Genomic DNA, 27346 nt, shown 5'->3' with positions numbered 1-27346 from the left:
TAGGTATTCACAGGGGAGCCTGGGTAGCTCAGTTGGTAGCTCAGCTGTCTGACTTCAGCTCAGGTCATGAGCTCACAGTTTATGAGTTCGAGCCCTGCCTCAGCCTCTGTGCTGACAATCAGAGCCTGGGGCCTGCTTCAGATTCTGTCTGTCTATCTGTCTGTCTCTCTCTCTCAAAAATAATAAAATAATAAGATAAGCATTAAAAATTTTATTTAGGTATTTGTAAATAAACATAAATATGTTTGTGCAAGTTTTACATATATGATTATTTAATCCTAACAACATGTCTGTGAGGTAGAGGTTATAATATCCATTTTACAGATGGTGAAACTGAAGCTCAGAGAAGAGCACCTCATTAGGAAGCAGCAGAGCTCAGATTCAAATCCTAATTGTCTCCAAGTCCCATGTTCTAAAANAATGAGGTATACACCCATGGTTTATCTCTAAGATACAGGATTATAGCTTCAAATTGGATATAGCTTTACCTATATGAAACAGACACCTCAAGTAACCCTGGTTTCAACAGAATGGAAGTTTATTTCTCTCATGCACTAATATAGACACAGATTATCCATAATAATATGGTTATTCTGCTTCCCAGAGTCATTCTACCCAGGCCCCATCCTTTCTGCTCTGCCATCCCTAGGGCACCACCCTTCTCCCCATAGCCCAGGACGGTGCACGACTACACCCTTGCTCTAGGTGTGGACATGGTTCGCCTCTGTTATTAGTGAAGGCATGGTTTAGGCTACTAGGTCAAGGAGGCACCAAAATAGATCAGCTCAAATAACAATTGTATTTCTCTCTCCTGTAACAGTTTAGGCCAGTGTGCAGGCTCTGCTCATGCAATGGTCCAGGGACCCGGGCTGGCAGGGCACTCTGCCTTCCTCAGCACATGGCTTCCGCCTCTGTGTCTAAAGATTGATCCAAAGATTGCCTATTTCCAGCCAGGGGGAAGGATCAGAAGAGTCTAGGGCACATTTCTTAAGGATATCACCCAGAAATTACACATATCAGTTCCTCTAACTTCTTATTGGCACAAACTTAGTCAAACAACCATTCCCAGTTGCAGGGAGACTGAGAAATGTCATTTTTATTCTGACAGTAGAGCAGCTAAAACTGTTATTGCTATAGAAAGAGTTTTCTGTTTTCCTGTGTGTGTGTGTGTGTGTGTGTGTTCATACTTCTGTATTTTCTAACTTTCCTACCATGAACAAAAAAATAAACCTATTTGTAGGTGAAAAGCATTTTATCTAACCAAATCTCTTCAATCTAGGGAGGATACCTCTACAGATTTCCTTCCTTCTTAAAAAGTTTTTCCTGGAAGGGTGCCTGGGTGGCTCAGTCAGTTGGGCACTCGACTTCAGCTTAGGTCATGGTCTCCAGGTTTGTGGGTTCGAGCCTTGCCTAGGACTCTGTGCTGACAGCTCAGGGCCTGGACCCTGCTTCTGATTCGGTGTCTCCCTCTCTCTCTGCCCCTCCCCTGCTTACACTCTGTCTCTCTCAAAAAACAAAACAAAACAAAAAACAAACAAACAAAAACATTAAAAAATATGTAGTATCTGATATCTTTGTCAAAGTATATAAGTATACCTTTGCCCGAGGATTATATATAAACATACTATTTAGTCTATCCACCAGAGGCCAGTGTAGGATTATCGCCGGACTTGTATAGTCTTAAACTACACAATAGACACTGTACATAGACACTACACAATGTATACTACACAGAGTTCGTTCTGACTCCTTCAAGGAATAGGATGTGGAGCACTAACACTTTAAACAGCATTCTGTTTTCTACATTGCAGATTCAAGATTTCTTTAATATTTAACCTTGATGTTTCTCTTTGAAATCCCAAATAGTGCCCATAAATAAGCTACACTGGAATACATCTTTAAAACCTACCAAGTACCTTCATGTGTATTTCAGCAGATTCACATCATAACCATATGAGACACACTGAGAAGGCAGAATTACCCCTGATTTACAGACAGAGAGAGATTAAGTGGTAGGCCTGCAGTGCCAAAGAATTAATAAATGTCTAGACCGGGTCTTCTGAATCCTAAGCTCGAAAAGAATCCTTTCCATTACACTGGCCCTGCTCGCAACAAAATGGGAAATGCAAGGACAGTACACCCACTCTTCATAAAACAAAATCCCATTAACCTAAAAAATTTTCCTTCACCCTGAGACCATGCCCTTCTGCCTACATGCACAAAGATGCATCAACTTAAAAATACCCTCTTTTATTCACACAGGTTGGAGAAAATTAGAGAAAGTAATTTGTCACCATCTCCTTTACAAATAAATGCTTTCTAGGAGCTTTCGAACTTTATGAAGTAGAATAATATCTTCTGCAAATATCTGTGATAATCCAAGACCTGTTCATCGGCATATAGCATTAGGGCAACACAATAATACATTTCAATTATACATGTCTCTCACATTCCCTCATTTTTCAGGGTAAATCCAGGTGTCCTTCATAAAAAAAAAAGAATTAAAAAAAAAAAAAGCTTGAAGTAAAAAATAGAGAAAAAGTCTGAAGAATCCACTGTTCTAATCATTCTGATTGCTCTTATTGAAACTCATATACTGTTTACTCAATCTAAAGCTGAGTCCCCCAGACAAAGCACAATATTCTGGATATTGTTTTATCAGCACTATGTACAGAACAGTTAGTATTCCCTTACCAGTCAGCCCCTAACCATGCCATCTGTGTGACTGTGAGTGTGCCTTTACACATCTACAGCATGTGGAGCACAGGGGCACACAGAAATAAGTAAGAATGACATATCAGAGTAGGAACTGTGTCTCATTCATCTTATATTCCCAGGTTTTAGCTCAATGCCTAACACATAGCAGGAATACAATCAATACGGAAATGAGCTCAACATTTGCAAGAACTGCATTGACACTTTAATGGGGGACTAAGCCTTATACCCCCAAATGAGATGACTGGCTACAAGTCACACAAAGAATAATTTATAGAGAAGGGGGGGGAATGTGGTACTTGAGTCACAATCCCTTTTTTCTAATCAGCAACCCATACACTATAATAGCTAATGCAAAGGCAGACTAAGTCCAGAAAACGCATGAAATGGTATAATGATTCTTCTCTGTGCTAAAAAAAGCAATGGGCTCCAAGAACACTGAGCTAACTGGTGTCACGTAAATCCATCTCATCTGGAGGGAATCCAAGTGGAGAGGGAAAAAGACACTAACAACCTCAAAATAGACGGACTGTGGTTTGATTTTGATACAAAGAAGATATGAGTTTGGTTACAATAAAGTTTCCTGTTTGTATCCCTTTGGGTTTAGCTGACCATTTCAAAGAAAATATTATTGTTCTACAGCTGAGAGATTCCAGATTTGAAAACCACTCACATTTGAATACGGGCCCATTCAGCTGAATCAAAGGACACAGTCTTAAAACCAACTTGGTTTGAAGTTAAGTAATTAACTCTTTCTCTTCCATTATAATAATACATTTAACAATGATGAGTAAAAATAACGTCTCAGGTTAATGACAAATGCACACAAAACAACTGTGCACTCACTTAATATTGTTTAATTAATTAATTTAATTGTTTTAATTAGTCTTTATTCACTTAAAGACTGACCGTGACCATCTTAAAAGTTTATTTGGCCACTAGCAGTTTTCTGTTGTATTTTGTAAAACTTCAAGATCACATTTGCCCAAGAAAAGTCACCTCTCTCATTTAATTGCACACACAAAATATACATATAATATATATGCTGAAAACATAAGGAGAATCAAAGAAAATTATCCTTTATTTGTAAACAAATCAAATTAAAAAGCTCATAATATCTTACTTCACTGAGAAAACACACTAGAAATTTATTGCAACAAAATATTACGCGTTACGAACACTGCCAAAAATAAGTTTAATGATTATAATTCAAAATGTTATAAATACTCCAATACATTTTCTTTCCTCACCCAATTGCACCTTAGCTACAGCAGACACAGAAAACAAACAATTATCTATGGACCAAATATCCTTGTGTAGAAAATGAATTGTAACAACCACAGCTGAAGATTTAAGCTAATATATCTAAAACAAAATGGCTTAATCAGCTCAAAATGCATCATAATTTGGAGGGGGGAGATTTCCTTCCACCACTGAACCAGCCGTTTAATGGTGTTTCCTAATTTGTCAATTTGCTCCCTAAATGTAGTGATTTAGTGATGACAAAAGAAATAGAGAAACAAATGAAAATTGCTTAATTACAGTTTGCAGATGTTCCATCAAAGAGAAAAGAATAGGTTAATGCCGCTGGTGCTGTTTCATTCCATGGGGCTCTGCTACAAATGAGGTCCCTTTATTCAACACTTTCTTCCTCCTTCAGGGTTTTATGTTTTTCTGTTTTGTTTTTTTCATGCCCAGCATGGAGCCCAATGCGGGCTTGAACTCAGAACTCACCACCTGAGATCAAGACCTGAGCTGAGATCAAGAGTCCCATGCTTAACTGATTGAGCTACCTGGGTGCACCCCCCTCCACTATGTTTTGATAAAGAGGTCACATACATAAAGCTAGTGATATAAAACTAATATAAGTCAATATAAAATCATAAACTTTATTTTTTTAAATTCATTCAGCAATACCAAAAAAAAAAAAATCAATAAAAAGCTTCAAAAATCACACGGCTTCCTTATTCTCTCCCTGGGGAATGCCAGACTAATTAGCAGGGTTTTTTAATTGCCTAGTGGCTTTTATTAGCAAGTCCTCACTATGCCTTCTACAACTTCCTCTTGAGGTTAACATCCAGCGGCCTATGTCTTAGGCCAAAGCAAGTTTACTGCCATTTGCTGTGCTGTTTTCCACCGTGCACTTCGCTGTTAAAACTCCCATTCGCAAGAGCTACCTCTTCTTCTCGGCGAAACTAACGAAAAAAAAAAAAGGAGAAACAGAAAGACACTGCAAATGGCCTGTGAACTAAAAACACCACTCGATATTCAGTAGGGAATTAAGTGACTGGTAACAACAGCGCCTGCGAAGGTGCCACCTGGGAGCGCGGGGCTGGGCGGTTTGTTTCCAACTTCCTCCCTGTCTGCCCGTTGCAGGGGTATCAAAACGATGCTAAGCCCGCTGCCTAATATTGACAGGAAACAACTGCAAAAGGCTACACAGCAGGGATTATTTCTTGTTGTTGTGTTTTCTTTTATGAGAGAAAGCGGTTTTCATGCTCCACTGAAATTCCTTCCCTGCTCTGAAGTGGGTAAGAGGGCCAGCTGCTTTCTCTATTTTTCTCTGTGGTATTTTTCTATCGCACATTTTAAATTCATTCTTTGGGCTGGGAAGAGACTCTTTGGAACCCTATGGAAGTTGAAAGATGCGTTTCTAGCGTTCAAATTCAAAATAGCTTCGGGGACCAAAATGATGTGTCAACTTTGGAAACGTGTTGTTTTACGCGCTGTCACCACTTCCCTCTTTAATTACAGTTTTTAGAAGTTGTCAAGTATGAGTAGTGATATTCCTTTGGCTGAACTGACAACTCCAAACGTATCAGTCCGGACGTGTAAAGCAAATCCCAGCCCAAGATTCTAAGCTCCTGACAGAACAGACGCTTAATAAGGAGAGAAACAAAAGCCTCCTGAAATGAGAACTGTGTACCTTCGAACCTGTCACTCGGCCTCTGTGGGCCTCCGCCTCTCCAGGCAGGATACCTGTGCCTCCTCTTTGACTCTTCCTTCTCCCTAATCCTCTGTCACTCACCTTTTGCCAAGTGCTGTCAGGGTCTTGTAATAGACTTCTCTGCTTTCCGGGTCCCCCCCCACCACCACCACTGCCCTAGTCCTTACCTCCACAGACGTATTTCTGTTCAGGGTCCTTGCTGGTCTCCCTGACTCCAAGCGTTTCTCTCCTTCTTTGCTTCCGCCTTTCAAAATCACTTGCAATGTGTGTCTCTCTGTCTCTGTCTCTCTTTCCGTGTGTGTGTGTGTGTGTGTGTGTGTGTGTGTGTGTGTGTGTGAAGTCTACTATGGCTCCCAGTTCAAGCAGAGGGCAAATGACACAGTCTTCTTTATGGACTCTTCTTCTTGTACCTGTCCATGATATGTGGATGTTCTTTAGATCTCAGTCAAGGGCCCTTCTGTTTGACATTCTAAATTCTTTTATATTTTTTTATTTCATGTATTCAACAAATTTTTTTTCAAGTAGGCTTCACACCCAGCATAGAGCCCAATGCAAGGCTTGAACTCATGACCCTAAGATCAAGACCTGAGCTGAGATCAAGAATCAGATACTGAACTGACTGAGCCACCAAGGTGACTCTCCACAAATATTTATTAGGCATCTATTTATTCTACATTGCCAGGCATTGCTTTAGGCACTAAAATAACATTGGGGGACAAACTCCAGCCTTCATGAAGCTTACACTCTAAGAAACATTTAAAATCATTATCTTTTGAGGAAGTGCAACTATTCCTGTGCTCCACATTATCTGCATGCCAGTGACTCCCAGATCTTGGGAAGAACTGCTCAATGCTACAAGGAAGACAGATAAAGCAAAGTGGTTGATTATGGGCTTTGGAGCTACACCAACTAAGTCCATAATCCAATTCCACCAATAACTAGTTACAGAACCTTGGACAAGTGCGTTAGGGATGCCATAACAAAATATCACAGACTGGGTGGTGGCTTAAACAACACAAATTTATTTTCTCACAATTCGGGAGGCTAGAAGTCCAAGATCAAGGTGTTAGCAAGGTTCGGTTTCTCCCGAGCCTCTCTCTTGGCTTGCAGATGGCCACTTTCTTGCTGAGTCCCCTTGGCGACTTTTCTCTGTGTGTGTACCTCCCTGGGGTGTCTCTCTTTTAAGGACACACATCATACTGGGTTAGGACCCCACCGTTTACCTCCGTCTCCTCATTAAAGACCCAATCTCCAAACACACTCATGTTGGTGGTTCTGTTTTCAACATACAAGTTTTGGTGGGACACAATTCAGCCCACAATAGTAAGGCGCTTAACCTAAAGCCTTTCTGTTCTCATCTGTTTAAAAGCTGGCAATCATAAAAATCAAAACGAAGGAAAGAACTCACTAGGCTATTGTAAGAAATGCGATGACCCAGGTAAAATGCTTAGCACAATATATAGTACCAAGTAAACGTTAGCTGCTTATCAATAATAACATTAGACTAGTTTTCCTACATCTCACCATCCTAGATGTTTCTGTGGGAGAAGTAGTGTGATACAGAGGAGGGTCAGATGTCTCGAGTTTGACTGGTCTGCAGGCAAGGTGTTAATTTACAAGGGCTTTCAGTTCTCTGCACTATAAAAAGGATTAGTAATAGCTCCTTTGCCTCATTGTCACAATTAAATAAGTTACTCAAGACAAATGCTTGGTGAATACTTCAATGAATTAAGCTAAAAGTAAGAGCGCTGGAATATCTCTTCTAACTCTACAGTTTAAACAGAAACAAGGGGTGCCTGACTGGCTCAGTCATAAGAGCATGTGACTCTTGATCTTGGGATCATAAGTTCAAGTCTCATGTTAAGTAGAGATTACTTAAATAAATATCGTTTAAAAAAATCTAGTATTTTAAAGGTAGTTAGATAGTCCTGCTTTTTAAGGGACTCCATTACCAGACTCGTTGTCTAAACCAGAAGATTCTCAAAACTAGTGGTACAGCTGAATTAGTTCAGAGCTTTATAAATGTAAAAATTCCTAGACCCCTCACTAGACAGCCTCTAATTTAATAGGCACAAAATAGCGTCTGGAAATCTTTATTCTTTTTTTTTTAAGTTCACTTATTTATTTGCGAGAGAGAGTGTGTGAGTGGGGTAGGGGCAGAGAGAGATGGAGAGGGAGAATCCCAAGCAGGCTCTGTGCTGGTACAGAGCCCGAGATGGGGCTTGATTTGCAAACCAGGAGATTATGACCTGAGCCAAAATGAAGAGTCAGAGACTTAACTGACTGAGCCACCCAGGTGGCCCTGGAAATCCTTATTCTTATACAAGTTTGACATTATAAAAGTTTTTCTGATAGTTAGCCAAGTTTGAGAACTACTAGTCTAGAGCAGGGCTGCTCAGTAGAAATATAATGTAAGCCACATACGTGGTTTAAAATTTTCAAGCAACCATATTTTTATAAAGTTTTAGAAAGTGAAGTTAATTTTAATAACATATCTTATTTAAGCCAATTTCCCAAAATACTGTCATTTTAAATGCAGTTAAAATGAAAATATTGAGATATTTTATATTTTATTTGTATACAAAGTCTTCAAAATCCTGTTCATATTTCGCATTGATAACTTATCTCAATTCAGAGGAAAAAAAATGTTTTTTAATTTTTTAAAAAAATTTTAATGCTTATTTATTTTTGAGAGACAGAGAGATATAGAGCATGAGCAGGGGAGGGGCAGAGAGAGAGGGAGACACAGAATCTAAGGCAGACTCCAAGCTCTGAGCTGTCAGCACAGAGCCTGACGCGGGACTCCAACTCACAAACCACGAGATCATGACCTGAGCCGAAGTCTGACGCTCAACCGACTGAGCCACCCAGGCGCCCCCAGATGAAAATTTTCCATCAGAAATACTTGATCTGTATTCATAGCAGTCCCCCACTTTTCCATGAGGAATCTGTTCCAAGACCCCCAGAGGATGCCTGAAACCACTGTTAGTACCAAGCCCTATACAAACTGGTTTTTCCCAGTACATACATACCTTTGATAACGTTTGACTTATAAATTAGGTACAGTAAGAGATTAACAACAACAATAATAAAATAGAATAATTATAACAATACACTATAGTAAAAGTTAATGCGAAGGGTCAGTCACTCTCCTTTTAAAATAGCTTACTGTACCATATTCACTTCTTGTGATGCTACGATGATAAAATGCCTATCTGATGAGATGAAACAATGTGAGCGAGGCAGGCACTATGATGCAGTATTAGGCTGCTATGACCTTCTGCTGATAATTCAGAAGGAGGACCATCTCGCAGATCCTGGTTGGCCACAGGTAACCGAAACCACAGAATGGGGGCCGGGGGACAGTGAAATACTTCATGAAATTTACATTTGAAAAAAATTAATTCACATACCCAAGTTGTCCCAAACACATTTAATAGTTTTCCAATAACTGAGCTGAATACAAGCATTCTTACTTAAACTTACACAAATCAAAATTAAGTGAAATGTAAAACTCAGTGGGCAGCACTAGCCACATTTCAAGTGCTCAACTGCCACATGTGACAGTGTCTCTCGTACTAGACAGTGCCGGCCTAATGGTCACAAATCTTATGGTAACGGTATATTCCTGGAATTTATAATGGTGATAGAGCACTGGCATAGCTCCTTAAAGAACTAAATGTGAATAAAGTAAAAAATACAGAATAAGCTCTCTTATGATTATATAAGATTACTAAAATCTAAGAAAACTTGAAACCTATTCAGAGGTTTTGAAACTCTGAGAGTTTGGAGCAATCAAAGGCCAGAACACCACCAGTTTATAAAGCTACCTGCATGGCCATTTGTCCTGAATGTTCTACCACAGGGAGAATTTAATTCAAATATTAACAAGTATTAAGGGAGAAGGGCAGTCGCATTGATGGGATTTTTTTCAAAGATATGTTGAAAGAATAATAAAATGCTGAAACCACAAAGTATTGCAAGTAAAATAACCATAAAGAAAACCAGAAACGAAATCACACATCAAAATCGGAAACAAAATCTTTGATCTGGACGTAAGAAAACAGGCTAAAGTAGATAAATATAGCAGTGAATAGAAAGCTGCTATGTGGTAATCACAGAAACTGGTAAAATCACTTAGAAACTGGATCCTATGTGTTTTAAAATTGAAAGGAGAGAATGAAAATCAAAGACTTATTTACGAGTTAATCATAAAACACAGTATAGGGGCACCTGGGTGGCTCAGTCAGTTAAGTGCCCAGCTTTGACTCAAATCATGATCTTGTAGTTCGTGAGTTCAAGACGCCCGTCAGACTTTGTGCTGGCACCTCAGAGCCTGGAGCCTGCTTCAGATTCTGTGACTCTCTTTCTCTCTGTCCCTCCCCCCACTCACACTCTGTCTCCATCTCTCAAAAAATAAATAAATGTTAAAAATATTTTTAAATAAAATCACAGTAATTCATTTCTTTTTAAAAAAAATTTTTTAATGTTTTATTTATTTCTGAGAGAGAGAGACAGCATGAGCAGGGGNCACTTTTCCATGAGGAATCTGTTCCAAGACCCCCAGAGGATGCCTGAAACCACTGTTAGTACCAAGCCCTATACAAACTGGTTTTTCCCAGTACATACATACCTTTGATAACGTTTGACTTATAAATTAGGTACAGTAAGAGATTAACAACAACAATAATAAAATAGAATAATTATAACAATACACTATAGTAAAAGTTAATGCGAAGGGTCAGTCACTCTCCTTTTAAAATAGCTTACTGTACCATATTCACTTCTTGTGATGCTACGATGATAAAATGCCTATCTGATGAGATGAAACAATGTGAGCGAGGCAGGCACTATGATGCAGTATTAGGCTGCTATGACCTTCTGCTGATAATTCAGAAGGAGGACCATCTCGCAGATCCTGGTTGGCCACAGGTAACCGAAACCACAGAATGGGGGCCGGGGGACAGTGAAATACTTCATGAAATTTACATTTGAAAAAAATTAATTCACATACCCAAGTTGTCCCAAACACATTTAATAGTTTTCCAATAACTGAGCTGAATACAAGCATTCTTACTTAAACTTACACAAATCAAAATTAAGTGAAATGTAAAACTCAGTGGGCAGCACTAGCCACATTTCAAGTGCTCAACTGCCACATGTGACAGTGTCTCTCGTACTAGACAGTGCCGGCCTAATGGTCACAAATCTTATGGTAACGGTATATTCCTGGAATTTATAATGGTGATAGAGCACTGGCATAGCTCCTTAAAGAACTAAATGTGAATAAAGTAAAAAATACAGAATAAGCTCTCTTATGATTATATAAGATTACTAAAATCTAAGAAAACTTGAAACCTATTCAGAGGTTTTGAAACTCTGAGAGTTTGGAGCAATCAAAGGCCAGAACACCACCAGTTTATAAAGCTACCTGCATGGCCATTTGTCCTGAATGTTCTACCACAGGGAGAATTTAATTCAAATATTAACAAGTATTAAGGGAGAAGGGCAGTCGCATTGATGGGATTTTTTTCAAAGATATGTTGAAAGAATAATAAAATGCTGAAACCACAAAGTATTGCAAGTAAAATAACCATAAAGAAAACCAGAAACGAAATCACACATCAAAATCGGAAACAAAATCTTTGATCTGGACGTAAGAAAACAGGCTAGTGTAGATAAATATAGCAGTGAATAGAAAGCTGCTATGTGGTAATCACAGAAACTGGTAAAATCACTTAGAAACTGGATCCTATGTGTTTTAAAATTGAAAGGAGAGAATGAAAATCAAAGACTTATTTACGTTAATCATAANTAAAACACAGTATAGGGGCACCTGGGTGGCTCAGTCAGTTAAGTGCCCAGCTTTGACTCAAATCATGATCTTGTAGTTCGTGAGTTCAAGACGCCCGTCAGACTTTGTGCTGGCACCTCAGAGCCTGGAGCCTGCTTCAGATTCTGTGACTCTCTTTCTCTCTGTCCCTCCCCCCACTCACACTCTGTCTCCATCTCTCAAAAAATAAATAAATGTTAAAAATATTTTTAAATAAAATCACAGTAATTCATTTCTTTTTAAAAAAAATTTTTTAATGTTTTATTTATTTCTGAGAGAGAGAGACAGCATGAGCAGGGGAGGATCAGAGAGAGAGGGAGACACAGAATCTGAAGCAGGCTCCAGGCTCTAAGTTGTCAGCACACAGCCCGACGCAGGGCTCGAACCCTCGAACCGTGAGATCATGACCTGAGCCGAAGTCAGACTCTTAACCAACTGAACCACCCAGGCACCCCGAAATCACAGTAATTCATTTCAAGTTCCAAACTATTTAAGTTAAATAGTTGGTAAAATACATAACTTTAATCAAAACTAATCATGCGGCCTGAAGAACCAGAACAATAACGGGGTATGTGCATGATAGAGATTGAGAACTGAATGTAACCACTATAACCCTTTCCCCACCAAAGTTACTACCATATGTAACAAAATGGAGTTGAATGTCAATTTCTAAGTCACTGGCTTCTTAAATATATAATTTCTGTGTGGTCGCAATATGAGTAGTAACTAACACTTTAAAAAATGGGAGCAAATGCCTCATGTAATGATTGATCTTGGGGTGGAAGGAAATTGGAAACAACTCTCACCTTTACTGAAAGAAGGCTACATCTCTACCTTACAAACCTATTATTTAAAGAATATACATATTATGTACTAACACAAAGGGAAACATGATCCAAAGCACAACCACCAATGGAGGCATTTTTAACATCGTTCAATTTGGCTCTTACCTGTCAGAACCTATTGCACTCTATTTTATGTCTTAGGACAGGACGCAAGGCAAGTTTGGGTTCCGTGGTTACTGTGGACTCACTGTGGGCATCCTCTCCAACGAGTACATTCTACTGCCCTCCCCACTAGGCAGGGCCTGGATGGCCTTCCTATGAGCTCTCACAGGGCTCCGTGCTTTTCTACATTATGGTACTTATCAAGCAATAGTGTAATTTATGTATCTCTCTTCCTGAACTATGCGTACTTGAAAACACAAACTATATCTTAATTTATTTGGGGATCCTTAGCACCTAAAACAATGCCTAGACCATTAGGAGACGAATGAATAAATGAATAAATGCATTAACAGAAAATCAAAGATAAGTTTTCACATCTGTGTTTTCCTAACCTAAGCAAATTATAGAAATATGACAGACAAGATGGAAAAGGCATTTTTCCCTTTATATAGATAACTTAGAAAGACCTACAAATGAATTACACTCACAAAGAAATTGAGATGCCAAGGATTGAAACTTAGCCTCTTGTATTTACCCACAATAATATCAACAATATAATAACATCTCACCAATAATGAATAAAACCAAACTCTGCACACTGATTTTCTAATACAAATCTTACAATTTGGTATTACTCTCTTGAACTAATGATACTACTGAGAATTCAATTACAACTGTCTGTTTAAAACATAATTAATGTGTCTCTATAAACATTTTGATAAAACATTGAATTTATTATCGAGTATGTACCATGGTTTAAAAAAAAGAGTTGCTTTAAAAAAGAAAACAAAACCCTTGCAAAGTATAATCAACATCAATGTACTGGAGGAGAATTTTGCTGCAATATTCACAGTTTCCAACCATTTTCCAACAGTCTGAAGCAGTGATGTGAATTTCTTCCAATCAGGCTATAGTTTAATTTTTTCCAGGGAAATATCTTTAATAGGATTACTGATCCTTTTAACACTCTTGGAAAGAAAATGAATCCTATAAGCATTCTGGCATATAACTATTATAAAAATAAATAGAACAGTCAATCAGGGGAAATTGTAATAGACTTGAGAAACCAAACTTATTCAAGAAATATACATGAGCGTGTGTGGTGATTGCCACTTTCACAGAGAGAAGATTCTACACACCAGCAGAACAAGCAAGTACACCAAGACAAATGAAGGGCTAGAAAGGCCAGGAAAACTTTGAACAGCTTTCATCTCCTCCTTAAAACAAAACTAATCACAATCAATCAATTCTGCAGACTCCTAGGCCTGTCCCTAAGTACTATTTGGCTTTTCAGAGGTACTTAAATGTATCGGAGAGGAGGTGGGGGTGGGAAGGACGCTTACTGATTTAAGACACATTTTTGCCCTCACAATTCTTTGTGCTTTAAGAGGAATTTTTTTCAGGTCATTAGTTTATAATGTGAACTGGTGCCTAGGGGTATTTTGAAAGGAAAAAAAAAGCGTGCTTGGAGATGCAGTTAACGTGACTTACGTCATCATTTATTTCAGCTCAATTTGGGGCACAAAACTGAACTCAGAATGAAGTCACCACATCCGCAACAGTTTCTTTCTCAGCATGCAATGATCATAACAAAAATTTGAAAATGGAACATACCCCTTACCTCAAAACAAAAAAACATCATAGCCCCTTTAAAACATTCAAGTCCTTGCAAGAAGTTCTTACTTTTCCAGAGTTATGAAAATAAAGTCAGCTTTGCAAGTAACTTCCAAAAAATTTGGATTATGAAAATGCCATTGGCAGGGTGCCTGGGTGGCTCATGTGGTTAAGTATCTGACTCTTGGTTTCAGCTCAGGTCATGATGTCACCTTTGTGAGATCGAGCCCCTCATTGGGCTCCACGCTGGGCATGGATGGAGCCTGCTTAAGAGTCTCTCTCTCTCCCTCCAGCCCTCCTCCCTTACCCCTCCGCCCCCACTTGCATGCACACTCTCTCTCCAAAAAAAAAAAAAAAAAATGCAATTGGCACACAAAATATATTAATTCTGCTAGTTTTACCCTTGTTTCCACACCCCACCCCAACCATTTCTACTGCCTTGTTAGGTACAGAAAGCATGAAACTAAATCATTAGGCTCTGAGAAAGCACACATCTTCACAAACCAGAGTTTATAGACCAAAAGATGATTTGGCCATTAAGCAAGATTAATTTGATCGACAGATCATGTCAAAACAGATCATTCACAGCCTCAAAGTAAACTAGATATTTCCTAATTTCTCCATTAAGTGTAAACAAAATCATGGTCCACAGTTTGCAAGTGTAAACAAAATAAATATCAATATTCCAACTATCTTGCACAATGAAACCACTTAGAATCACTTTTCCTTTTCTTCATTGTAAATACCCTTTTACATTGTTAAGGACATTTGTTTACATTTGTTAAGGACACATGATCATGACTTGTATCTTGAAAGTGTGATCACTCTGGAGATTATGAAACTCCCTGTTCTCAATCAGGTACACATTAGAATCACCAGAGGAGTTTTTACAAAATACCAATTCCTGGGCCCCAGCTAAGATTTAGAGTGGGCCCTGGTATCGCCATGCTCTTAAAAAAAAAAAAAAAAAAACCTCAGGTGAGTCCAATGTGCAGGAAGGTGGGGGACCAATTGCCTCACAAATGTGGATCAGGGACCCAGAAAGGACCAAAGTTGAGAGCACACCAATGGCAGGCAATCTGAGGCAAAGAACCCAGAGCAAAGATCACAAACCAAATGCCTACGGGAGCCATTTAGGTGAATGAAGCAAGTAACGCATACACACTTCTTTACAACGTGTGACTGCCAGAGGGTGTGACAAACAGGGCGCTCACAGGACAAGGGCTCGCAAGCTCTAGCTGACCTTGCCATCAGGGACATAAGTGGTAACAGGGCTTCCCTCTTAATCAGAGAAGAAAACCACAAATCAAGATTTTTTTATGTAAAATTTCCTAACTTTTAAATGTTGACTCACTTGAAGAAAACACAACCCCACTGTATGAGGCGAGCAAGACACATAACGAAACACACAACATGGGCTTGGACTTTAGGCTTCAGTTTGTCTATCCCAGTCTGAAGGGGTGTTTCCATTCTACAGTGGCCACAGCATCACTGTCATCAATGACAACAACCAAGAATGCCTCGCATTGAGTATGTCCATGTCAGCCACTATGCTGAGGGTTACTTGGATTCTTTTCAATTAACCTCCATAAACCTTTAAGGCACTATCATTACCCCTCCTTTCTCAATGGCCACTCCCAAGGTCACATACCCAGAAAGTAGCAATGCCAGGACCCAAATGGATACAGTGTAACTCCATAGCCTACATTTCGCTGTATTTCTTAAACATTTTAAACATGCTTTTAAAAACCTCTACCCTTTGCACTTGTATTTCTTCAAAAATAAATGAGTTACACAAAATGATTTCTCAGGTCCCTTTTAATTCTCAAATTCGGTGGCTCTGACTCCATAATACAACTCTTGGTTGTAGAAGTGTTGGAATCTGCATGCATCAGTCTCAAATCCCTGATATGCATTAGCTGATCAAAGGAATGAATGAATGCTTATTAAATAGTCTTTTTGAAAAAGGAGCAAAGACATAAAATTATAATAAAATTCTTTATCTCTACTGCTCTAGAAAGTTGACCTCTCCATTTTACCTTTTGAAAGATGAGTAAAAGTGCTCAGAAATTCGTCATATGTTTGTTCATGGCAATTAACAAACTTATCCAAGACTTCTTCAATTAATCGATCTTCCTCCATGATCTCCAATTCTGATATTTGGGCAGGCATTCTTATTTATGAGGCCACTTTATCTATAAGACAAAGAAAGACACGAGCTAGAGAGAGTTGTAGGGCACTCACCTCTCTTGAAAATGCTGTACAAATGTGCAGAAATGTAAAGCCTTTCAAGGTGAGATGTACTTCAAAGTCACCCATCCAATGACAACAATAATAGCTAATACTCATTAGCTACTTATTTAGCGCTTACTATGTACGGGGTGCAGTGCCAAGCCCTTCAGTATTAACTTCCTAACAATCCTAGCTCAGGTCACAGAGCGAGCAAGTAGAAGGACCAGTTCCGGGAGTGAGATCCTAGAACCCATGGCCTTAAGCACTTCACTAGGTTTCCCTCTATCCCTTGCGTGACACCCTTGCCCCCACCATGTGTTACTGTACTCCTGCCACCAAACAATTGCCTTGTCTGTGTTTTAACACATCCAGGGACTGGGAACTCTGAACATTGCAAAGAAGCCTTTGGACAGAGCGATCAAAGACTCCTTCGGAATCTCTCTGCCTATATAGTTCCCCAACTGGTCCCTGAGCCCCTGGGATCATATTGAATAATTTCAATCCTTCTTATACATGACATACTTCCAAATATTTGAACAAGCCTATGCTGTCCTTTCTCAATTTTATCTCACTTACTTAAATTTTTTTTCCCAAAACCAAGCTCAGAATTCAGTTTCCCAGGGCACCTGGGTAGCTCAGTCGTTTGAGTATCCAACTCTTGGTTTCAACTCAGGTCATGATCCCAGGGTCGTGGGATTGAGCCCCATGTCAAGCCCCATGCTGAGCATGGAGCCTGCTTAAGGTTCTCTCTCTCTCTCTCTCTCTCTCTCTCTCTCTCTCTCTCTCCTCTCTCCTTCTGTCTCAGGGCACATGAGTGGCTCAGTCAGTTAAGTGTCTGACTCTTGTTTTCAGCTCAGGTCATGGTCTCATGGTGAGTTTGAGCCCCATGTCAGGCTCTATCCTGACAGCTCAGAGCCTGCTTAGGATTCTCTCTCTCCCTCTCTCTCTGGCCCTCCCCTGCTTGCACATGTTCTTTCTCTTTCAAAAGAAACACTTAAAATTACAAAAAAGTTTCTCTCCCTCTCCCCTCCTCCATTTTCTATGAAAAAAAAAGATGAAAAAAAATTCCATTTCTCTCTGAAGACTTTAGTCTTTCATCTCCCATCACCACAGAGAGCTAATCATAATTTCTCTGTGCTGCCTCATACAGTATCTACAGTTACACTTAACATACTGTATTGGAAATAGTTGTATACATTTCTGTGTCCTATTAGACATGAAGCCCATGAAAGGCAGGGCCCATGTCTTTTCATCTTTGTAACCCAAGTGTTAAACAGCTCAGGACACGGCATACAGCTGGCACCCATCAATATGAAGCTAACATTACTCATTTGAGCAGGTACGGGAGTCAAATACTGCTAGAAGCTGGCAAAACTTTCAACTAAACTTGCCCAATTATTTCACCTGTGCCTTAACATGACCTAGCTTCGAGTGCTTCCACTTTCCTGCTCAGTCCACCTGAAAGAGATTTCACACTGCCTGCATCCCTTTAAAGTACGCCAACCAGAAAGGAAGACAAGACTGCAGATACACTCTGGATCCAGTGAGGTTTGACTAACTCCCACATTCTAACTACGGCACTCCTACTATACGCTGAAGTGCATTCACACTGCTGGTGGCCTCTTCGCATTGTCAGTTACTTAACATACTGCTAAATACCTGTCAGCTAGGACACGATGCCTCAGTCCTTGCAGTCTAACTGTTTTTACTTGTGGTATTTCACCTTGTTAAATTCCATTCATTCTGTGGGAAATATCAGAGCTTTGAGAAATTTACTATCTACAGAAAGCAGAAGAGATTACTGCCTAAGTGGCATAATTCGTGGGGGATAATAAAAAGGAGGTGGATCTTCGATAGTGAATAGGAAGGAGAGAAAGCACCAAGCTTCTTCTATTTTTCAAAAACAAGAGCAAAGTTTTGTTATCTGTTATTAACTTTACTTAATTGGTAGACACAGAAATGTTTTCATAAGATGATGCCCAACCCCATTTGATGGCAAGACCTGATCTGAATTAACATGAAAGTATTTCATTAATTCTACTCAGTGGGACTATTCAGATGTTTCCCCGAAGAAATTCTAAGGGGATTGCTTTTGAGGTGCTTTCCCAGACATCACTGGAGATTTTGTGTAACACACGGTATTACCCCGACTACCTTTCTAAACTCCAAAAACCTCTGAATTCTGAAACACATCTGATCCTAAGGGCTTTAAATAAGGAATCGTGAGCCTACACACACTTCACAGGATTGCTATGAGAATTAAGTGGGGATATACGACCCCTCAAGCAACGCTAGCCATTATGATCATTATAATGGATCAGCCTTAGTGTTCTGTCCCATGCCTACACAAAGACCTGCTTTCACTGAGTATGACTCCCTCTGACTTTGAAGGTGATGATACCACCTCAAGAGAAATCAAGATAAGCCCTCATGCTTTACAACCCTAGACAAACTATGGTGTTATAGAAGCCTGCAAACCACAAAGAATAAAATAAAAATAAAAGGAAAATGTTAAATGAAGCTGTATATGAAAGAAACGGTTTCAAACTATTTGTATGTGAAAATTAAATATAGGAAAAAGCATCGGTTAGGGTTTATGCAAATTCACCCTTAACACTGTCAGGTTTCAGCAACTCAAAGTTTCATAAACTATGCTTCCAGGTGCCAGGTAACAAATAATAAATAAATTCAAAAGTGGCTGTTATTTCACTGTCAGTAGGACATGGAGTTAGTTACAAGAATGTTAACGTCCATCCGCTTTTCCAAAATGGAACCCCAGCGAAATTCAGCTCTGTCTGACATCAATCTCGTCCTGAACCCATCTCAGGTAATCTACTTCAGGGAGCAAATACCAAACAGAGGCAGCCAGGTTGCGTCTTGCGTTGCTGTAAATGCCTCCTTGTGGATGCTTTAAGAGTGATAACAGGAAATCTTTTAAACTTCCTTTCCAATTCTCAAAGTGGTATATATTTTGAGGTTTTTTAGCCTTAACATATCTCAGTTTTACCAAAGGGAAATAATTAACAGGCTATGCACAGCACACATTCAAACTCCTTCAAGGCCTTTAATTTAATCCACCTGGTTATCCCTATACAGAAGAGGGAATGTTTTTACTGGCTTTATAAAGAGTTTTGGAAAATCCAGTTTGGTAAATTGTCATCATTTGAAGAGTTAAACAAATACCCACCTTGAATTTAGAACTTTCCTTATCTCTAAAAATGCAAATAGCCTAATGTTAAAATCCCCAGGGACTGACAGAGCAGATAATCATTTACCAGACAGTCAAGTGGTTTATGCAAATCCTAGTGGTTTTCTAGAAGGAAGCAATGCTTTCTCAGTTGCTGTTCACATTTATGTGTGTTTTAATCGTGAANAGAGAGACTTGCTAATAATAGGATTCTTTATCTTGGTATGGTTTTTATATTTTAAGGCTTAGAGCTCCTCATGAAAGACCCACAACATATTGTGACGAGAAGTAAATGTGTAGAAATATTGACTGGAAAATCACACACAGCACTTTCACAATCACAGCCTCCAGGGGGAAACACAGGGAGAATGTTTGGCTCTGCTCGGACTACTAAATTTCACAGGAAGACCACAGGCTTGGCTCTCTTCCTAGCCGATCATTGAGAGATGAAGGGAAAAATCACAGAACCTTCCTGGGGTCCTATTTTCTACTACCAAATAATGAAACTAACAACCACCCAAGTCAGTTAGTGCTCTGTCATCTCTGAAAGGCATAATTATAAAACATGGCATATGGAATTATCACCATTGATTTAACACATATTTGATGTTTATCTGCAGATGTCTGCTTAATGCATCCTACCTAAACAAACTGCAACCTTCAGAGGCAAGAAGGGTAAGCCTTCAGAAACAAGTCGCCATGAGCCAGTCTCCTCTCAAAGTGTATAACCTGCTTTTTAACAGCATAGAGAACTGTACGGTGACAAAAATAGGGTTGTCTTTTTTAAACTGTGAGGTTTACTGCTGATATTTTACTGCTGATATTTTAAAATAATAAATAACAACACACTTTTAAAAAGTTGTGCAGAGGCTGTCAAAATCCACTTTGTCAAATTTTCATAGTTCTGCTCAACAAGAATCTCCTGCTGTGCTGAATGGTAAGACAGAATATTATCAAAAGAATTCACCTTGCCCACGGAAATGAAACTATCAACCCGGGTACTTCACAGGATGGGTCTCCTTTTATTTTTTGGAAAATGGGCAAATTTCAAAAAGACCAAATTACATTGCAAGTGTATAGATTTATTTAGATGATGGAAGAGACCCGTTAGGAACTGCTTTTTTTCTTCCTTGACTGACCTACAGGTATTTTGCATCCTCCAATATTTTTTTATGTCTTTCAAATCATATTAAAGAGAGAAAGAAATCCAATGATTGAAATTGTCACAGATTCTCAGGGTTGAGAGAAACCTGAAGGTCATCATAGTCCAATGATAGAGAATAAATGAATAAATCTGGCAAAGAAATTTTAAGTAGGGATTTTGTCAAGTAAGGACTATTGATGAGGAAAAGTAGTGTGGTTCCCAAATCAAAAAAAGTAATGACAACATGCTTATGACTATGAATTTCAAGGTATACATGAAGTCAGCAGGAAATTAAGGAAAAGGCAGCAAGCTCATCAGGATGGTCATATCCATGCCCTCGACTACATTCTATACCTTAACAATATACAAAACACTTGAGGCAAAGGCAAAGCATACGTATATGTGTGTGTACACAGTAACTCCTCTGCTGCGTTTTATCCGAATGAGATAAACACATACAATTCTGGCATCAAAGAATACACTGCACTTCAAGTTATAAGCTTCTTCCATTGAGCCTTTTCTAACACTTAAAGGCACAGAATTCTTCATTATCACCAACATGTTGATGGCAGAAGCATCTACATGTGTTTATACAGGCTTCCCAAGGCACACTTGTGCACTGAACTTTAAAGGCAGCACTTGGAGGGAGGAGTGAAGCTTGGGGATTACTGTTGACTACAGAGCTTCAAAAGAGAGAAGTTGTACTGTTATCGATGCAAAGGTCTTAGTAATAGGCATGTCTCGGCTGTATTTTTTTTTTCCTTGACAAAACCTCACTGTGAGGAAGAGAGAAAAAAGAGACACCCATATTAAAAATTGCATCTAATAAAACGTGTGAGCTAAGTACATGCTCACCATGAACACAGATACCGCAAGAGATGCCTTAACAGAAACAGATCTAGTTCCGTTCCTAAAGAGGAGTAAAATCTATGCATTCTATACAAGACTCCATTTTTGTAACAAAAATGACTCTGATGGCCTGTATGTATGGTGATTTTTATTTTTTTATTTCTTTCTTTCTTGGTGATAATTTTTAAATTAGAACAATGTGGAATGGAGTGAAAGTATTTTTTAATGAAAGCTGTAATAGGAGTAAGGACAATAAAAACATATCAAGGCAAAACTGGATTTTATAAAAAGAAGCAGGAAAAAATATATAGACAATCTTTAGGACATAGGACTAGGCAAAGAGTTCTTAGAACTGACACCAAAAGCATGTCTCTAAGAAGAAAAGGTGATATACTCTACAACCTAGTAATTGCACTACTAGGTATTTACCCAAAGAATAGAAAAATATGGATTCAAAGGGGGCACATGCACCCTGATGTTTATAGCAGCAGCATCAACAATAGTCAAATTATAGATAGGGCTCAAATGTCCATGAACTAAGGAATGGATAAGAAAGATACACACACACACACACACACACACACACACACACACTGGAATATTACTCAGACATCAAAAAGAATGAAATCTTGCCATCTGCAATGACATGGATGCAGTTAGAGTATATTATGCTAAGCAAAATAAATCTGTCAGGGAAATACAAATATCGTATGATTTTACATTCATATGTGGAATTTAAGAAACAAAACAGATGAACATAGGAGAAGGGGGAGATAAAAGAGAGAATCAAACCATAAGAGATTCTTAACCATAGAAAACAAACTGAGGGATGATGGTGAAAGGGGGGGGTGGAGTATGGGCTAAATGGGTGATACTTATTAAGGAGGGCATTTGTGTTGAGCACTGGGTTTTATATATAAGTGATAAATCACTAAATTCTACACCTGAAACCAATTTTATGATATATGTTAACTAACCAATTTTATGATCTATGTTAACTAACCAGAATTTAAATAAAAACTTGAAATTAAAAAAAAAGGAAACATAATAAATTAAACCTCATCAAAATTCCAAACTTTGCTCTGTGAAAGATCCTGTTAAGAAGATGAAAAGAAAAATTAGAGGCTGGGAGAAAATATTTATAAACTATCCATCCAACATACGACTAGCACATAGAACATATAAAGAACTCTCAAAACCCAACATTAAAGAAAAATCCAATAAAAAAAAACCTAAATATGTGCACAGACATTTCACCAAGGAGGATATATAAATTACAAATAATCGAATGAAACAATATTTAATATCATTAGCCATTAAAGAAATGTAAATTCAAACTACAATGAGATCACTACACACTCATCAGAATGGGTGAGACAAATCATCAGAAAAATTGTGAGAACACCGATTTTGCGTCGTGGATGCAAGTGGGGTGACATTAGCCTTGTAGTGGTGGTAGAGCTGAGTATCTTGACTGCGGTAGCAGTTCTACAAGGCTACACCTGTGATGTGGCTGAACCACACACACAAATTTTGTGTATGTAACTGGTGAAATCTGAATATGTTCTATGGATTGTACCAGTGTCAATTTCCTCACTTCTATCTTGTACTATAGATACACAAGATGTTAACACTGCAAAAGGCTGGAACAAGGGTGTGTAAAACCTCCCTCCCTACACATTTTTTTTGCAACCTCATGTGAATCTATTCTGTGATCCTTAATTATTTCAAAGTTAAAAGTTTAAAAGACAGGAAGGGGAGCAAGAGAAGGCTAAGGCAATTAAGGTAGAAAAAGATTTAAGGAAAGAAAATGATCACTGAAGGTTTACCAAGAATGTTGGAACTCATGCATGTTGACTGTTTCTCCCCTGCAGAAAGCTCTGGGGGAATGGGAGTAACACTAATCTATAAAATTACATGTTTAAGCAGAAACTTTCCTGTTGAAAAATTTGCTTCCCTTTCCTGCTCATTCATCCAAGCTACTGTAATGAGGTTTCTTGAGGCTATCATTCATTAAGTCTTGCTGTTCATCAGCAGATTGTATAAAATCAATTTTATGTCCCCAAAATATACTCTTCCTTCAAGCTGTTTAAGTCAATCCAGAAATGTCTGCATTGACTCACTGAGGCAGGTCAACTGAGTATTAGACCGTTTTCAATTACACAGTTATTAATCCCACTAAGCAAGGAAAAATACAAACAGTTAAGCATTCAAACTTCCTCTCCCCACTCACTCCCTATAGTCTGTTTTTAAAAAGCAGATTACCAGTGGATATGGAATCTGAAGGATTCTATAAGATAAATTTCAGGAAATCCCTTGTTTTGGAAATCAGAAAGACTACATTTTCACTACCACTTTTGATTATTCGCTTTGTAGAAAATTTTTGTTATGGGTAATCACAAGTAAATACCCTACCTTCACCCCCCCAATAAAACTCCAACAAGTACGTTAACTCTAGGCTAATACATTTATCAAGAAAAAATGTGCAATACATGTATTTCAACCACTTTCAAAACTGATCTCCTATCTTCATAAATGTAATCCACTACATCAGTGCACTATGAATGGTGACTGACTTTTCACTGAAAATTTTTTCGAGGCGCCTGATAAAGCTGTGAATCCAATAGAGGCAGTAGAGTTCCTGAGTCAACTTTATAGCTCTGTAACCATGCAATAATATTTCAATCATAATAAATGAAATTTTTTTTAGGTCGGGGCGCCTGGGTGGCTTAGTTGGTTAATCATCGGAGTTTCGCTTAGGTCATGATCTCGCGGTTCGTGGGTTCGAGCCCCGTGTCGGGCTCTGTGCTGACTGCCAGCTCAGAGCCTGGAGCCTGTTTCAGTCTGTGACGCCCTCTCTCTCTGACCCTCCCCTGCTCACGCTGTCTCTCTCTCTCTCTCCTAGAAATAAATAAAAATTTTTTAAAAAATGAGCTAACAAAGATATACAGATAACAAAAACAAAACAAAACAAAACAAAAAACCCTGAAGAGATGCTGCACATCATATGTGATCAGGGAAATACAAATTAAAACAACAATGAAATACCACTACACAGCTATTAGAATGACCAGAATCCAGAACACTGACAACACCAAATGCTGGTGAGGACATGCAGCAACAGGAACTCTCATTCATTGCTACTGGGCATTGAGCACTTTAAAGATATTATCTGAGGGGCACCTGGGTGGCTCAGTCAGTTATGTATCCAACTTTGGCTCAGCTCATGATCTCCTGGTTCATGAGTTGAAGCCCCACATCAGGCTCTGTGCTGACAGCTCAGAGCCTGGGACCTGCTTTGAGTTCTGTATCTCTTTACCCCTCCCCTGCTTGTGCTCTGCCTTTCTCCCTCTCTCAAAATAATAAACATTTAAAATTTTTTAAATTAAAAAAATAAAATAAAGACATTAACTGCTTTAATCTTTTTGCAACAATCTTTTGGGGTGACTATTTCTATTATTCCCATTTCAGAGCAGAGAAAACAGAGGCTTAGAAATTAAGATGACTCCAGTGGAAAACGGCAGAGCTGGTAAAGAAAACCAGGTCCGTTTGACTTGAAAGTCCATTTGCTTAATCATTTGGCTATGCCATATTATACAGCAGCTCCTGATGTATGATATGAAGCTGGTAATAGGCCTCCAATAATTAGAATGACTTCTGAGCTTTGCATTAAAGAACATGAGACTACTGAAGAGCAGTTCAAGATCCAATTGACTGACATTGGTGTTAGTGGTCTCTGCTGTAAGAAATAATAATTTATCATTTGACTCTTAACAGTATTATTTAAATCATAGCAATTATATTCATTTTCTTCTATATTTTTCTAAAACGTTTTTAATAAAAATATAAATCAGGTTTCAGCCACGTTTTGTTTTCTTCTTTACAAATAGTGGATTGTGTTTCCATTGTTCACCAGTAAGGAAATAGTTAAACCTTGAGCATATACCCTGGTGGATATCTCCCTCAACCATCTAAAGAAAAGAAAAAAGGTCACAGTCAGTTACTCCTGTTAGATCAGTGCGCTGGAACATCTGTAGGCACACACACATCCTCTACTGGGAGCCGCCTTCTTGCCACGGTCAGAGTGGGCAGTCAGTGAATCTTCCCCAAGGGCTGACATATAATACCTGGTTTAGCAGCAAAGATTCAGAGAGGGGTGAGCAGCCTCTCTGGCCTTCAGGTAGGTCCGATATCTTCATTTCTACCAAAGCTGAAAGACAGGCACCTACGTCTGTCAACTTGAAGGGAAAGATGATGCTCCACTTTAGCAGCGGGTGAGTTACAGATGGACTGGGTGTCCAGATGGGGAAGGGATGCTGTAAAATTAGGAAACCATGGGGCTTTCTGCTGTCAGGCTGCTGCAAGGATTTAATTCCTGTGGCATCAGAGCCCATGTGTTCATCTGAGTACATAAGTGCTTATCTGGCATAAGTGTCAGAAAAAAAAAAAGACCTAATTGTGGCTTCAGTGGCAGCAAAAAAAAAAAAGCAAATTAGTGTATGCCTCAGACCTGATTAGCTGTGCAAGATAGTGTTAATTCATGCCCGCAATGACCTCCGTTACATGAGCTTCCCTACTCTCTTGGAGCAATCAGGAAAACACGGGCAGCACTGATCAGTAGGATTCAATGCCTCCCAGTACAGTCCCTTTCTCTGGAAGGAAAAAAAAAGAGTCAGTTCAGACACAGGAAACTACAAACCCAGACCTCATACCATTAGTCCTCTTTTGAGTCTCACCCGTGCCCTAGCTTCACAGTGAATAAATGAAAACCTCCCTGCTGAGCAATGTTAGCATGGGGTTGGGGGAAATTGTATAAATTTATTGGTCCTCTATTTCTGTCTGTTAAAAAGAATCTTTAATGTGTGGACTTTGAAACTTCTTTCAGTTGAAGAACAGTATCCCCTTTTTCAAAACCTGCCATTCTTTTCATCTAGCTTATTTAAAGAAAGCAGATTATTTTAGTTCTACTATCACCTTTTAAAAACTCTTAAAAAAACAAAATGTGACTCATATAGTCATGTTAAAGCTATGGAAGAGGGACAACAGTGCACTCCAGTGAAGATATATTTAAGTTAATAAAGCAAATTTCAAAAACTAAAAAAAATATGGCAAATTAACGTGAAAACCCTGTCAATGTTCCTGTTTATTCTTTAAATATGTACGTTATCTGGTCATGGCTTTAAATGGGTAATCTAAAAATTAAATAGACAGATACTTGAACTGCGTTACAAGAGGAGGTAATTCACCTTAACAGTAATAAACCTCCCTGTTCTTAGGGGCCTGAAATTGAGGTGTACCAAGAACAGGGCATCAAAGGGAGAACGGGTCAGAAGTCGTTAAGGACCCAAATTAAGCTGTAAGAAATGGGTATTCCCTGTGTCTTGCCCAAGAAAATGTGTCTGTTTCATCTACAGTAATCATGTTTTCACTTATGAGAAGCCAAATTCCCTGTGACAACCTTTAAATGAAGCCAACAGGCCACAACGAGAACTTATTTTTCTAAAAAAAGGTTGCTGTTTAAAAGTCAGTGTTCTTGGTCTATGTTCACCCCTTGGGATCTGGACTCCATGACCCCTGTATAGCTTGCTTTCTATCCCAGTAACGGTCTTCAGAGATATTTAAAACAAATAGGCTTTGGCTTCAGTGCTTCAATGCTCCCCCCACCCCCAGAAGTGGACAGCTGTCTGACAAGCACATATCATGCTGAGTGTAGTCACTTACGGGTTTCATTTACTGAATTGAGGATCAACAATATTTCCTTTTTTTTTTTAATTTTTTATGTTTTTTTTTATTTATTTCTGAGAGAGAGAGAGACAGCATGAGCAGAGGAGGGTCAGAGAGAGAGGGTGATACAGAATCTGAAGCAGGCTCCAAGCTC

At 38.8% G+C, this 27346-nt stretch overlaps 1 protein-coding gene across 5 annotated transcripts in view; it reads right to left on the bottom strand.

Moving 5' to 3' along the window:
* The window catches only part of IFTAP (intraflagellar transport associated protein), a 62807-nt gene that overhangs the window by 32927 nt on the left and 2534 nt on the right, over positions 1–27346 (bottom strand). For 3 of the 5 annotated variants that reach the window (XM_077777495.1, XM_077777496.1, XM_077777498.1), the window contains exon 2: positions 16096–16251. The exons of 1 other annotated variant lie outside the window; for it this stretch is intronic. In XM_077777495.1, the coding sequence (XP_077633621.1) occupies positions 16096–16228 (133 nt within the window). In that variant the 5' untranslated portion in view covers positions 16229–16251. Of the gene's footprint in view, positions 1–16095; positions 16252–25595; positions 25616–27346 lie in introns of those variants that run through there. One more of the 5 variants, XM_077777499.1, reaches the window with a different exon arrangement.

Source organism: Crocuta crocuta, unplaced genomic scaffold (assembly GCF_008692635.1).
Source record: "Crocuta crocuta isolate KB4526 unplaced genomic scaffold, BGI_CrCroc_1.0 scaffold384, whole genome shotgun sequence".
Taxonomy (NCBI): domain Eukaryota; kingdom Metazoa; phylum Chordata; class Mammalia; order Carnivora; family Hyaenidae; genus Crocuta; species Crocuta crocuta.
This window is presented reverse-complemented; position numbering and strand designations above follow the sequence as displayed.